This window comes from Pocillopora damicornis, chromosome 7 (genome assembly GCF_964200805.1).
Source record: "Pocillopora damicornis chromosome 7, jaPocDami1.2, whole genome shotgun sequence".
NCBI classification, from domain to species: domain Eukaryota; kingdom Metazoa; phylum Cnidaria; class Anthozoa; order Scleractinia; family Pocilloporidae; genus Pocillopora; species Pocillopora damicornis.
In genome coordinates, this window is record NC_142676.1 from 4,652,794 (window position 1) to 4,665,210 (window position 12,417).

At 37.7% G+C, this 12,417-nt stretch overlaps 2 protein-coding genes across 4 annotated transcripts; both read right to left on the minus strand.

Annotated features, from left to right (window-relative positions):
- Positions 1–467: 467 nt before the first annotated feature.
- On the minus strand, positions 468–4,778 carry LOC149042171 (uncharacterized). Of its 3 annotated transcripts, none has more exons than XM_089212208.1 (8): positions 3,791–4,778; positions 2,893–3,145; positions 2,654–2,762; positions 2,188–2,291; positions 1,859–1,974; positions 1,624–1,697; positions 875–1,149; positions 468–768 (listed from the first exon to the last, which is right to left on the minus strand). In XM_089212208.1, the coding sequence occupies exons 1-8, from the start codon at positions 4,673–4,675 to the stop codon at positions 608–610; spliced, it is 1,977 nt and encodes a 658-aa protein (XP_089068334.1). In that variant the 5' UTR covers positions 4,676–4,778; the 3' UTR covers positions 468–607. The 3 variants fall into 3 exon arrangements, with proteins under 3 accessions (XP_089068334.1, XP_089068335.1, XP_089068336.1); XM_089212209.1 differs by having other exon boundaries at positions 2,911–3,145; positions 3,791–4,755; XM_089212210.1 differs by having other exon boundaries at positions 474–768; positions 1,898–1,974; positions 3,791–4,746.
- Positions 4,779–10,152: 5,374 nt separating this feature from the next.
- On the minus strand, positions 10,153–11,799 carry LOC113678833 (adenosine receptor A3). Its single transcript, XM_027195748.2, has one exon. It carries the CDS (start codon positions 11,691–11,693, stop codon positions 10,749–10,751), a length of 945 nt encoding a protein of 314 aa, XP_027051549.2. The 5' UTR covers positions 11,694–11,799; the 3' UTR covers positions 10,153–10,748.
- Positions 11,800–12,417: the final 618 nt, after the last annotated feature.

Genomic DNA, 12,417 nt, shown 5'->3' on the forward strand with positions numbered 1-12,417 from the left:
CAGCCTACTGAATAAGATCATTGAAAGAGTGTAAAAATACAAAAATGCTGGGTTAAACTGCACTTTTGGGTGTGCCACCTTAAAGTCCAGCCTATTAAATAAGATCATTGAAAGAGTGTAAAAATACAAAAATGCTGGGTTAAACTGCACTTTTGGGTGTGCCACCTTAAAGTCCAGCCTACTAAATAAGATCATTGAAAGAGTGTAAAAATACAAAAATTCTGGGTTATACTGCACTTTTGGGTGTGCCACCTTTAAGTACAGCCTACTGAATAAGATCATTGAAAGAGTGTAAAAATACAAAAATGCTGGGTTATACTGCACTTTTGGGTGTGCCACCTTAAAGTCCAGCCTACTAAATAAGATCTTTGAAAGACCTTTGGCAAGAAAGAAACTCTAAGTTCATGGATCTCCTAGGAAAGGTAACTACTGCATAGTGTGAAATTGAAAATGAAGCAAGTACTTACAAATGGTGCCCATTTTGATAGCGCTCTCCGACGAAACATCTGGGCGCTGCACAACATAAACCACACCTCTAGACTTAACGAACAATAAACTTGAACTGTTGAACCACAAGTGAAGGTACTTGCCAATGCCACATCTGCTATCAAAGACTTACATCAATACGGGACTGACAAAATGTAACACGGTTAAGAATGAAATTCTTGGCAGTGTTTACATCCATGTAGGAGAGCTTTAACTTGTCCAGTGGAAGGGAGAGTCCCACAATCTCCTCAAGGTTTTGAAGAATTTCAAATTCTGTTGGACCTGAAATGTGTTTATCACAATGAGAAAAATAATAGATACCCACAAAGCAAATCAATTTTAAAATAATAAAATAAACAGTAAGCCAGTAATTCAACCACTCACGCACCTGACATAGAGCTCACGTGAATATTCTGTTTTGAAATGGCAGACTCCTGACCACTCTTCTTCTTAACAGAAATTCTATCACCATGAAAAGACTCTGGGCCAAAGCACTTCAGGGCTTGATTGGCTTCTGGAAGTGAACCAATCTTGTAGGCAATCAGACCAATGGACGCAAGCAACTGCTCTGTATTGCGCATCTCCATATGGAGAGCACACAACTGAATGCTAGTAAGCTCTTCATCAAGGAGAAAAAGGAGATCATCCCGAATTCCAGTTGATCTGCAAATACATGAATAACAATGATGCATTTACAATGTATTTATAAATAAAAAATCATAGCCTCATGAAGACCATGGCAATAAATAAATGGGAATAACTCAATGAAACTTAAAACTCAAGAAACAATGTTAAATAAAAATGACAATGATGACTTTATTTAAGTCTCAAGGGTATTTAGCCAAGCACAAGTGCTCTTGACTAATAATTAAACAAAAAGAGACAACCCAAAATCAATGAAGTCAAATGTTGGTTTTCCATTAAAGGGGAAAACTAGAGTGCCTGGATAAAAAACCTCTCAGAGGAGATTAGAGAGCCAACAAATCATACTGTGCTTTGTCTAGGAACAGATCCAGATTGGTGGAAGGTGGCTGCTCTCACCAATGCATCAACTCTGATACCCAAAAGGCCACAAGCACTTCCTAAGTAAGCCTGTTCATTAAGTAATGATCATGAAAGGCTAAACTAAAAATATACCTGCCTATGTTACACTTGCTTCGTAGGCATTCCAGGCAGGTTTCATCTGGGGCTACATCATGACATTTGCAACCCTAATGGGGATTGGAATTATCTCAAATTAAATTAATATTATCTTACAAAATTTTGTGGTTGCATTGTTAGTGAAGACTGCAGCTTGTGTATTGCAACTGATGAACTTCAACGACTAAAAAAATGCTTATACATCCACATGTACACCAACACAAATACTAACCCTGATTGCATTGCATATAAAGCAAAATTCCACATTTACCCCTCGACCACCAAGTTGAAAATCAAGATCCCCTTTCTTTACCAAAAGAAGGATCAGTGTTTTGTAGTCCAATGAAACTAAGATATGACAAAAAACAACAATAATAAAGAATTATGATGATATACATGTAGAAAAATAACTTATTGTTTAAAATATTGGTCAGCTTCACTGATAATGGAAAAAAAACTCTCAAGTTTCAAAAAAAGAAAGTCAGCATCCCCCCTCCCTTAAAAGATCAGGGTTGTTCTTGCAAACAACCTTTATGCGATAAACTGGCAGAAACATCTTACCATCAAATTCTACATTGAACTTGATGCCATCAACAAAAATTCCTTGGTTCTTGATAATTCTCTTTTGCTCATTCACATCCTTTAGAAGTACCTTCAGGCTTTCCCTATCAAAATAACATTAGGCATAAAGACAATCAATGAAACTTATTATTTATTGAGCTTGTGTTGGAGTAAGGTTCTTATATTGCAAAAGGGTTTGTAGTTTTTTTTTTTCTTTCTGTCTAATTATGTGTGGGTATTTTTTGGTTGTGTGTGTGGGTGTTACATTTGTCAGATCTTGGAGCCACTGGAAAGCCAACATTACAACAATGAAAACTGTCATATATAGTCTACAAAACTACAGGCTTTCAGTACGGAGAGCTTAAATGGAAAAGTGTCTATACTGTGGGTGGTAAACAGTTCATAACCATGCCAAGCAAAGGAGAAAAAGTATTTTGGTAACATAGAATAGAAATTGATGATGAACCTGTTTTCTTTACAATTGGCAATGGCCAGTGGGTAAACAGACTTTGCACTCTGTATGCTGTATACAGGATTAAGACGGGCAACCAGACCTACCAACACCTGATTTCTACCTGATCATAAAAAAATAATAATAGAAACAGTTATTATTTCATTCACATTCATGGGACCAAAATTATACACAGCTACACATTTACTCTGAGATAAGGTATTGTTCTATAATTTATAACAGCATACTTAAACCTGACAGTCTGTATTTACCACAAAAGGGTCTTCCATCTATCTTGATCAGAAGTTTGAGAGTTGGTGAGCACATCTTATGCAGCCTTTGCTCACGAACAATCAGCTCCAAAACAGGATACAAATCCACCTGATAACCTTGTAAAGGAGTTGGCACCTTTTTCACATCCATGTATTCTTTACAAACTCCAAAGATCACTTTTTTGGCAGCCTTTATTTGATTAAGATTTAACAATATTGGTGTGTCAGAGGATTTCTAAAATGGATACCAAAGAAAGAAAGCAAAACAAAAATTAAAAACTACAAAATTAACATGGAAAACACATTGATAACTGAGGGTTAAAAAATCAGCCATTATCATTGTAATAATAAATAATAATAAGACTTTCACTTCTTGAATCACTTTCAAGCATTTAATTTGTTACTATAGCACTGCTTCCAAGTTGGGATAAATCTGAGTGCGGACATGTCCTTTACAAAAGAAGGAGCCCTTCTGAGAGATCAACACTATGCAATGCTGCCTCTCCACCCTTGAAATTAATGATTGACGCCATCCTAAAGTTGTGCTAAGCTGGCAACAATTTCTCAGTCTCAAAAACTCTTCAGGGAAGTTTACGGTGTCAATGGTCTTTCTACATCTTAGAGGCAGAGAAGCCAAAATTCTAAAACTTTTAAAGCCTTTTTACCACCGATCCTACTGTATCTTAAAAACGGAAATTTTCATGAGCGACTAAACTTCAAGCAAATAATGACAATTTGTCAAAAAAACGGCTTTTTGAAAAGAGCGAATGTGACTGTTAGGAACTTCCCTTTAGGCTGATTATTGATTTGTGATAGCGGTCGCCATAAAGTAGGCAAAACATTTAGCCTTGTAACATTGATTGCTAAGAATAAACCTTACCCCTGTCCTTCCAAGTTTGGTGATATTGATTACGGCTTGCCAAGTATTACCAGATATCCTTGCCTTGGTCTTGAAATATAGTAACACCCAATCTGGAACTCGGAGGCTTTCCACGTATAAAGAAAACGTTTCATCGCCAACAAGCTCTTCCACTGTCCTTTTAACTCCTTTCTTCAGGGCCACATCCTCCACAATCTCATTTACGATAGCTTTCGCCTCAGGATCATCAAAGGCACACATGCTGGAAAGCACCGTTGACAAATTCTCCCGGCTCCTTTCACAGATGCCTTGTACATCTTGGAGAACGCGGCTCCCCCTTTTTTTAATAAGGAAAGTCTTTTCTGGGGTCTCCAAATCATTTCTTTCACAAATCTCCTTAAGATTAAGACTGCCACTGCTTGGAGGAGTCAAATGAACCGGGACAGGCGTTTCTTTCGTCTTAGGAGTGTTGAATTGAGGAGGCATTGAAAGGCGCCGAGCTGCACGTGGTCGCTCGCAATTCACGTCGTCGTCGTCTCCTTTAAGGGAACTAAAATCCAAGCCATTCAGAAATTCTTTCACCTTATAAATCGCGGCGGATCCTCGTTCTTCAGAACTTGTTTTCTTCCTTAGAATAGCCGATACAAGCCCAAAAGACGAGCAAACAACTTCGAATGCACTTGAACTTTTCTTGTTGACGAAAGGGCGCCCATCAAGAAGCCAAAGTTTGCCGCTTTCAACTCTGCAGAAATCTTCAGGAAAAGTTTTCACGATCGGCGATCGCTTTAAATATTGTAAGGGAGTTATTCCACAAATTTCAGTTGTGAGCACGTACCAGTAACTCTGATCGCTTAATCCCTCACTGACCACGCGAGAGAAGGTCGAAAAACCTTTCCTCGGCGCCATTTTGAGTGGAATATCTGGTAAATCTTCATGCACATCGGAAACTACATGCACTGAAAAGCAATCTGGGAAAAAATACCAAACATTGTCCAGATCCAACCGGAAGAGGCGCTAACGATACTAACCATGCAAACGCTGACATAAATATCTCATATTTAATGGGATTAAATCACCTACGGAGCTTGATATGTACTTACAGTGCAGACGATTTGCGTCCCCTCATGGTACTGGAATAGAAACGAATTCCCGAGGCGGGTTCCTATACGATGAACTGACTACATCAAGGGATAATAAATGCCAGTGTATGGATAGAAGATTGTTTATTTGAATGCATTAGGCTTTGTTCTTTTTTCTATTCTAGGTTATATTGTGCTATATACTCTACTTTGAAAACGATATATTTGTAAAAAATATATATAAAAAATAGTCTGTGTCCAAATAAATAAAATGCTAAGAAAGTAGAAATTATTGCCGAGGTTAGTTTTTCAACGCTGCTTGTTGTAATTTAACTTCCCTCGCTGGCAGTTTTTTGTTCGTTTGTTTTTAAAACAACTTTCGATTAAATAAACACTTGAATGCAACTGACCCGTGACATCGTGGCTCCTGTCAATTTAGTTCACGCGCGTTTCAATTTGTATTCAAAAGAAAAGTTGCAGCTTTGGCTTAAACTCGGTATGTTTACTTGGGGTTTTGCGCCTTGACCGGCCTGTCAATTTGAATCTACCCTAATTTAATGTGCTTAAATAAATAATAAACAATGACTGTATTGGATGACACATTTACCGGTTGAACCAGTAGTCCACATTGTATTCCACTGTTTATAATCCTTCTGCCAACGATGTAGGAAATTTGAGACCCGGCGGTATGTTTAAGCACATTCGCATGATGTTTTTGATTTCTATGTGATGAGATTATTTTGGGTGAGGACAGAAATCGAGGAAGTTAGGAAGATGGCACACGCGTTCTTTCGGTCACGGGGCGAAGATTCGCTGATACAGCTATTAATAGATCTAGAATATGAACCCTGTCATCGTGAAATCTGCACTGCGACTAATTAATTGATTTCTGCTTTGTCAAATCGAAATATTAATTACTTCACAAAAAGCGAAAGGAATGGAAATCCATCGGTAAAATCTTAAGAACAAAAACAACTTCCTTCGTTATTTGCAAGGTCGCTTTCTGTTTATCCACACCTTATGGAGTTTTGTATCAAATGTCCCCAGAAGTGACAGCAGTTGTCGCACAAACTGCAGTTTATTAATTTCTATTGCCCCAGCAACTCCCATTTTTTTTTTGCCTTTACCGCCTTCAAACATTCAAGCTGTATATCATCATTTGTTTTCTTTCTTGACTTGATATGATATTGTGTTAACCATATTCACGGAAGTTTCCGTAGCGAATTCCTCACATGCAATTGAAAAGTACTGGAATAGAAACGAATTCCCGAGCCGGGTTCCTATACGATGAACTGACTACATCAAGGGGTAATAAATGCCAGTGTATGGATAGAAGATTGTTTATTTGAATGCATTAGGCTTTGTTCTTTTTTCTATTCTAGGTTATATTGTGCTATATACTCTACTTTGAAAACTGTATTTTTAATAGCCAATTATATATTTGTAAAAAATATATATAAAAAATAGTCTGTGTCCAAATAAATAAAATGCCAAGAAAGTAGAAATTATTGCCGAGGTTAGTTTTTCAACGCTGCTTGTTGTAATTTAACTTCCCTCGCTGGCAGTTTTTTGTTCGTTTGTTTTTAAAGCAACTTTCGATTAAAGTAAACACTTGAATGTAACTGGCCCGTGACATCGTGGCTCCTGTCAATTTAGTTCACGCGCGTTTCAATTTGTATTCAAAAAAAAAAATTCCGGCTTTGGCTTAAACTCGGTATGTTTACTTGGGGTTTTGCGCTTTGACCGGCCTGTCAATTTGAATCTGCCCTAATTTAATATGCTTAAATAAATAATAAACAATGACTGTATTGGATGACACCTTTACCGGTAGAACCAGTAGTCCACATTGTATTCCACTGTTTATAATCCTTTTGCCAACGATGTAGGAAATTTGAGACCCGGCGGTATGTTTAAGCACATTCGCATGATGTTTTTGATTTCTATGTGATGAGATTATTTTGGGTGAGGACAGAAATCGAGGAAGTTAGGAAGATGGCACACGCGTTCTTTCGGTCACGGGGCGAAGATTCGCTGATACAGCTATTAATAGATCTAGAATATGAACCCTGTCATCGTGAAATCTGCACTGCGACTAATTAATTGATTTCTGCTTTGTCAAATCGAAATATTAATTACCTCACAAAAAGCGAAAGGAATGGAAATCCATCGGTAAAATCTTAAGAACAAAAACAACTTCCTTCGTTATTTGCAAGGTCGCTTTCTGTTTATCCACACCTTATGGAGTTTTGTATCAAATGTCCCCAGAAGTGACAGCAGTTGTCGCACAAACAGCAGTTTATCAATTTCGATTGCCTCAGCAACTCTCATTCTCATTCTTTCGATTTTTTGGAGATGAGGCATGGAAAGCGGGTCATTAACTTAGTTTGCAAATTTCACAATTTTGCAGCTGACGGAATAAACTGCCTCGACTACTGAAACAGCCTGTTACAGAGGCCGTAACGAACGAAGTTATGTGGAGACATAAGTAACTTTGACGTTATCGAACATCAATTTTTTAGTCAATACCACGGCCCAAAACCTAAACTCTACGGCCGTTACATCGACGATACAAATTAAACTAGATGGCATTAAAAGCGGTAAGAAATGACGTTGGTGTTTATTTGTGTTTCACGCTTGAGATAATATGTATCCTGCGCCGCTGGCATTCGAATGCATTACTACACCCACGTGATCAACTTGAATGAAACCATCACGTCCTTCTGGTTCCTCCGACACTTCATCCTGTCTCACAGGAGTAAAGCGTGAAATTAAAGAACAGTTCACAGACTGGACGCATGTTGTCACACAAGACAGGTATCAGATCTTTCTGAACTGCGTTTTTTTCCTTCTGTTTGCTCCGGTAAGAAGAAGCAAGTTTTAAACGAGCGGTACGAATTGATGTCTAGTTTTAGAAAACATATTTAGTCTAATTTTATTTTGTTTTTCTCACAGACTTTTCTTTCGTATGTAAGAATACATGTCATGTTCGCATTTCCTGAGTTTCTTATTTGCAGATATTACCCTCGTTTAATATCCAATGAATTATCTCCTATAAGTGTTCAGACTGTTGTGAATTCATTCACAGTTTAGTGTCAAAGAGGGAAATAGACAACGTTTTTGTTGGTCTGGACATTGATTGCAGGAGATTCCTCGTAAATTGGAATTTTTGCAGGAGATTCCTTGTAAATTGGAATTTAAGGACCAAACCGGAAACTAACTTAGAACTCAATGAGCGCATGGGCAAAAACCCTCACGTTGCTGAGTGCAAGCTATAGCATTAATTCAACCATGACTCAACTATGTTTTAAAAAGGCTATCCTAAAAAACGCGACTCACGTCAACTTTTGTTCGATGTTTTTAATTATTTCACTTCAAGTAGTCAAAGAAACCGGTAGCTTTGTTATATGATTGCCGAGTCGCGACTCTATTGTAAGCGCAAGATATTTTGTCTGGTTTTTAAATTTTTTCTCTGAAGTTTGTCTACCAGCCATATTGTATAGCACGTTGTTCGATGTGATTACGGCTGTAAGCGAAAGTTACTTAAAAAACATGCTTATCGACGTCTCCGCATCATAAAATGCATTTTCTTACGATTACTTTAGTTTTCTTTGCCGGTTTTAAGAGAGTGTTTTTCTATGTAGTTCTACGGTTTAGAAGCATGATTTGTCAAAATCAATATTAATGAATCAATCATGTCAGGTCAGAATACTATTATCGGTGCGTATCAGAAAACACTGTGCCTAAACCTAACTTAGCAATTTTAGCCTCTGAATCTATTGTATAAATACCCAGTTGAGTTGAGTTGTTGTTGTCGAGTGTTTCGTTTCCTTTGCGTTAAAATAAATAAGCGACATTTTCACAATTATCATCACGTACGCTTCATTCGGTTTGATATTGCATTGTACTTTTTTGAATTTTTTTTTTTTTTAATACGAAAAAACGGGTGAAAAGTTTCCAAACGGCATATTCTTGGTAAATAAGAGATCGTAAGTGTATCGATGCATACGACGGATGCAACCAGATATCCACAAGAAACCTTGTAATAGTCTAGCTTAGTCGCTAGACCTCTCTGTGGCTCAGTGGTAAAGCATCAGAGCGCGGAATCCGAAGGTCTGAGATTCGCTCCGGTGACAAGAAGAAAGAAAGAAGAAAGTTTTTTCTCTACTTCACTTAAGCTCAAAATGTACCGAGAGAGAAAATAATGGGATACTATTTTCTCTTGTTATCACACAAGTCATTTGAAATCTGCATTGGCATCAAATCAAGACGTCTAAGTGGTATTTCTCTTTTTTCTCTATATTTGTATCCAAAATCACGCGAGCTGCTCGCGTTTGTTAGTTTGATACTGGTTTGATTTTCTCTTCTGACGTGTTGATCGCATGATCCATAGAGCCTTATCAGCTTGCTCAACGCGTTAAAATACAGCTGATGTTCTACACATAATCTTCTTCAGAGGGGCACGTTGTTTCTGGATAGGTCATCAATATGTACGACAAGATTTAAGTGGCTGTTTTATTTCCTCCTCAGTACAGTACTTTCTGTGAAGTGACTCCCTCAATCCCGCTATCATTGCATTATTTCTTAGAGTCTTGAATGAGGCTTTCTTTTAAGTACTTCATGTGTTTGCCTCCTGTATTACAGGGAGACTTTTCGTTTTAGAAGCAATGAATAGCATAGCTTTTTTTCCGGATTTATCAGACATAGCCATCTCGTTGATGTCATCAGGTCATCATGCATACACTTCGTGATTGCAGGTAGCTCTGAAATTGCGGCATAGGGACTCAACGTGGTATCTTATGGCGTAAAGATCTACATAAGGACGGGAATCAGGGTTGGGAGGATCATTTACAAAGATAATATGAGTTATAATAAACCCCATTAATTTCCACGTGATTTTGTCGGCTACTTTCCGTCACGTGCTGCAAAATCACTGGACAGTCATCACGCAATAACCCCGTCTGCATGGATATTTGTCCCTGTTATACAGTTGAAAAGAAAAAAGCCGGCCAAAGCGAAAAAAAAAACACTTCATATTTGAAATTTCTCAAAAATCTTGATCAAGTAATCATTTTTTGGACAATCTCCGCCGGTTGAAGGGGTTTATTTATTGAAAGTGGCCTTAGGGGTGAATATGCAGAGCTTTGTATGTGGTCAGTTTGTATTCTGACCCTAATTATCAAATTAAACATAAAAGAGTTTATGATGCAAAATCAATACATACATCGTATAGAGGCAGTTCATTCGTGAAAAGTAGAAATGTTGAACAACTTTTCCTTTAAAATAAAGAGTACATATCTAAAATTAGCTGTGGATTAACTGAATTCTCTTTATTGAAGTCCCTCTCATTAAAAATAACGATTTTCATGATATTCTACAAAAATTGTCACCATGAAATTGTCTATGACATCGTCACTCTCATCTTCTATAGTTAACAATAATTTACCAAGGTGGAGGTGAATAATTGCTTAAGAATATACCACACAGAAACCGAAAGAAAATAGTTTAAATTGCCTCTTGAGCTGCTCGGAGTAAATAGTGCTTGCTAATCGCTTCCGAAACAGCCAATGAGCGCGCGCGAAAAATACTACTAACCTGTACGATGCATACTAAAAAGAATTATTCACTTCCTATGGGGTAGGTTATATCAGTAAAAATCACCTGTTTGATTGATTAAAAGCTTTTTGTCAAATAAATAAAGCTTAATGGGTCTCCTCAATAACACTTTTATCCGTTTAATTAGTATAAAACACTCCCAGAAGAAATTTTTTTGTGAGCAGGAAAACGAGGTCGGCAGGACAGATAACAACTTTCACAGGCTATTTCATATTCATGCTATTCTTACACAAATTTTTGGGTATTCCTCTGCATTTGCACGTTTTTAAAGTGAGAATATTTCAATTCTATGAATATCTCCAACAGAGAGAATTTCTGATCGTCTCCTTCACTGCTTGCCTCACTTCATTAATCTTCCAGCAATAAAGAATTGGATTTAACGATGAATTAGCGTAAACTAAGCTTACTGCCATCACCCAAGCGAGAAAAAACAACTGAGACGGCCTTCTATTACTGAGCAGAGCTGTTACTATACTGTAGGGAAGATAACAAGCAAGAAGCGCCAACTGTATCCAGAGCGCAGAGTACACTGCCTTTCTGTATCGTGCAATGTTAAGCACACTTTGATCGCTAGGCACAGGTTGTTCAATTTCAGCACGAACTTGAACTCGACGACGAAGAAGTGTGACGAAAATCTTCGTGTAGGCAATAATTGACGCTGTTAGACAAACTGATATTCCTATACGGCTAAACCAGAAGGTAATTAGGTGCGTACGAAGGGATGATACTGCTGCAGCGGTGGATAATGCCCAAAAGAAACCGACGGCCACATATGTTCGTTGTATAGTTACAACATATCTGTACCTTAACCTCAGTACCAGGGCAAGGACTCTGTCTACGCTTATCGCAGTCAGTGTAAACAAGGAAACCGAAGCTAATACATAGCCCACTATAAATGAAGCAGCCGACGCGAACTGGCAAAGATCCCAGTTTTCATAAACTAGTGACATCCAGTAGACAATGTTGAGAGGTTCTGCAAGAAGACCGACGCTTAAATCACTTATCGCCAGACAACGGAGAAAAAGTTTTGATGGTGGGTGAAGTGAAGATTCCCTGCGAAGGGCGGCTAGGATCAGAACGTTACCAAAAACAGAAACGATAGAAAGAAGGGTATTAACAGCTGAAATCCAAATCAGATGCTGGTGTATTCCACTAGTGAGAGTGGACGAGCAGCGAAGTTCTTCGAAAGACCCAGTTTGTTTCCTTCCGATTGTTAGATTTGTCGTGGCCATTCTCGCGCGAGTTTCTTAACGCTCTGAACCTCAAAGCACGTTCACAATATAAATAGCATCTAGATTCGATCACAACCGTCAATAAAACCGATTAATTAAAGATTATTTTATTTACATAAAAGGCTTAGTTTTGCACCTGTACAAAGGGCTCTAATATAGCCTCTTCTTTCACTTCTTTTTTCAACATTGAATAAATTCTCAGTTGAAAAAATATTTCTCAATTTTCTTTGAGCGTTGCCTTTGTTTATTACGTGACTTAGGGCGGCAGTTCATGAGAAAAAGAGACTTTCCTCTCTGTCCAGTTCTACATAGCAAATGATTCTTACAAAATTAAAGCACATATTTTGACAACTAATCACACAAATCATGTCTGATAACTGTTTACAATCTCTACCAACGTTTCCCGATTGGTTGGAGATGACAGGATTTCCGACTTAAATCCTTAATCTCAGCTTTAATGAATTTCTTGTAAATTTACAGAACATCAAACAATTTTTTTAAAACGATGCGCACGTACGACGTTGAGATCTTAGATTCACTTCAGCAATCGTGGTATTTCTGATATGGCTCTTCGTAAATACCTATTTAGAGGCTAATTTTCAAAATTAAATTGTTTTACACGTTTCGGAAATGTATGTATCTATGGATTTCACAAGCGGGTTATTGATAGATTGGAATCTTAAAATGAAGAGAGAGTTTAAGCTTATATTCCCACACACTGAAA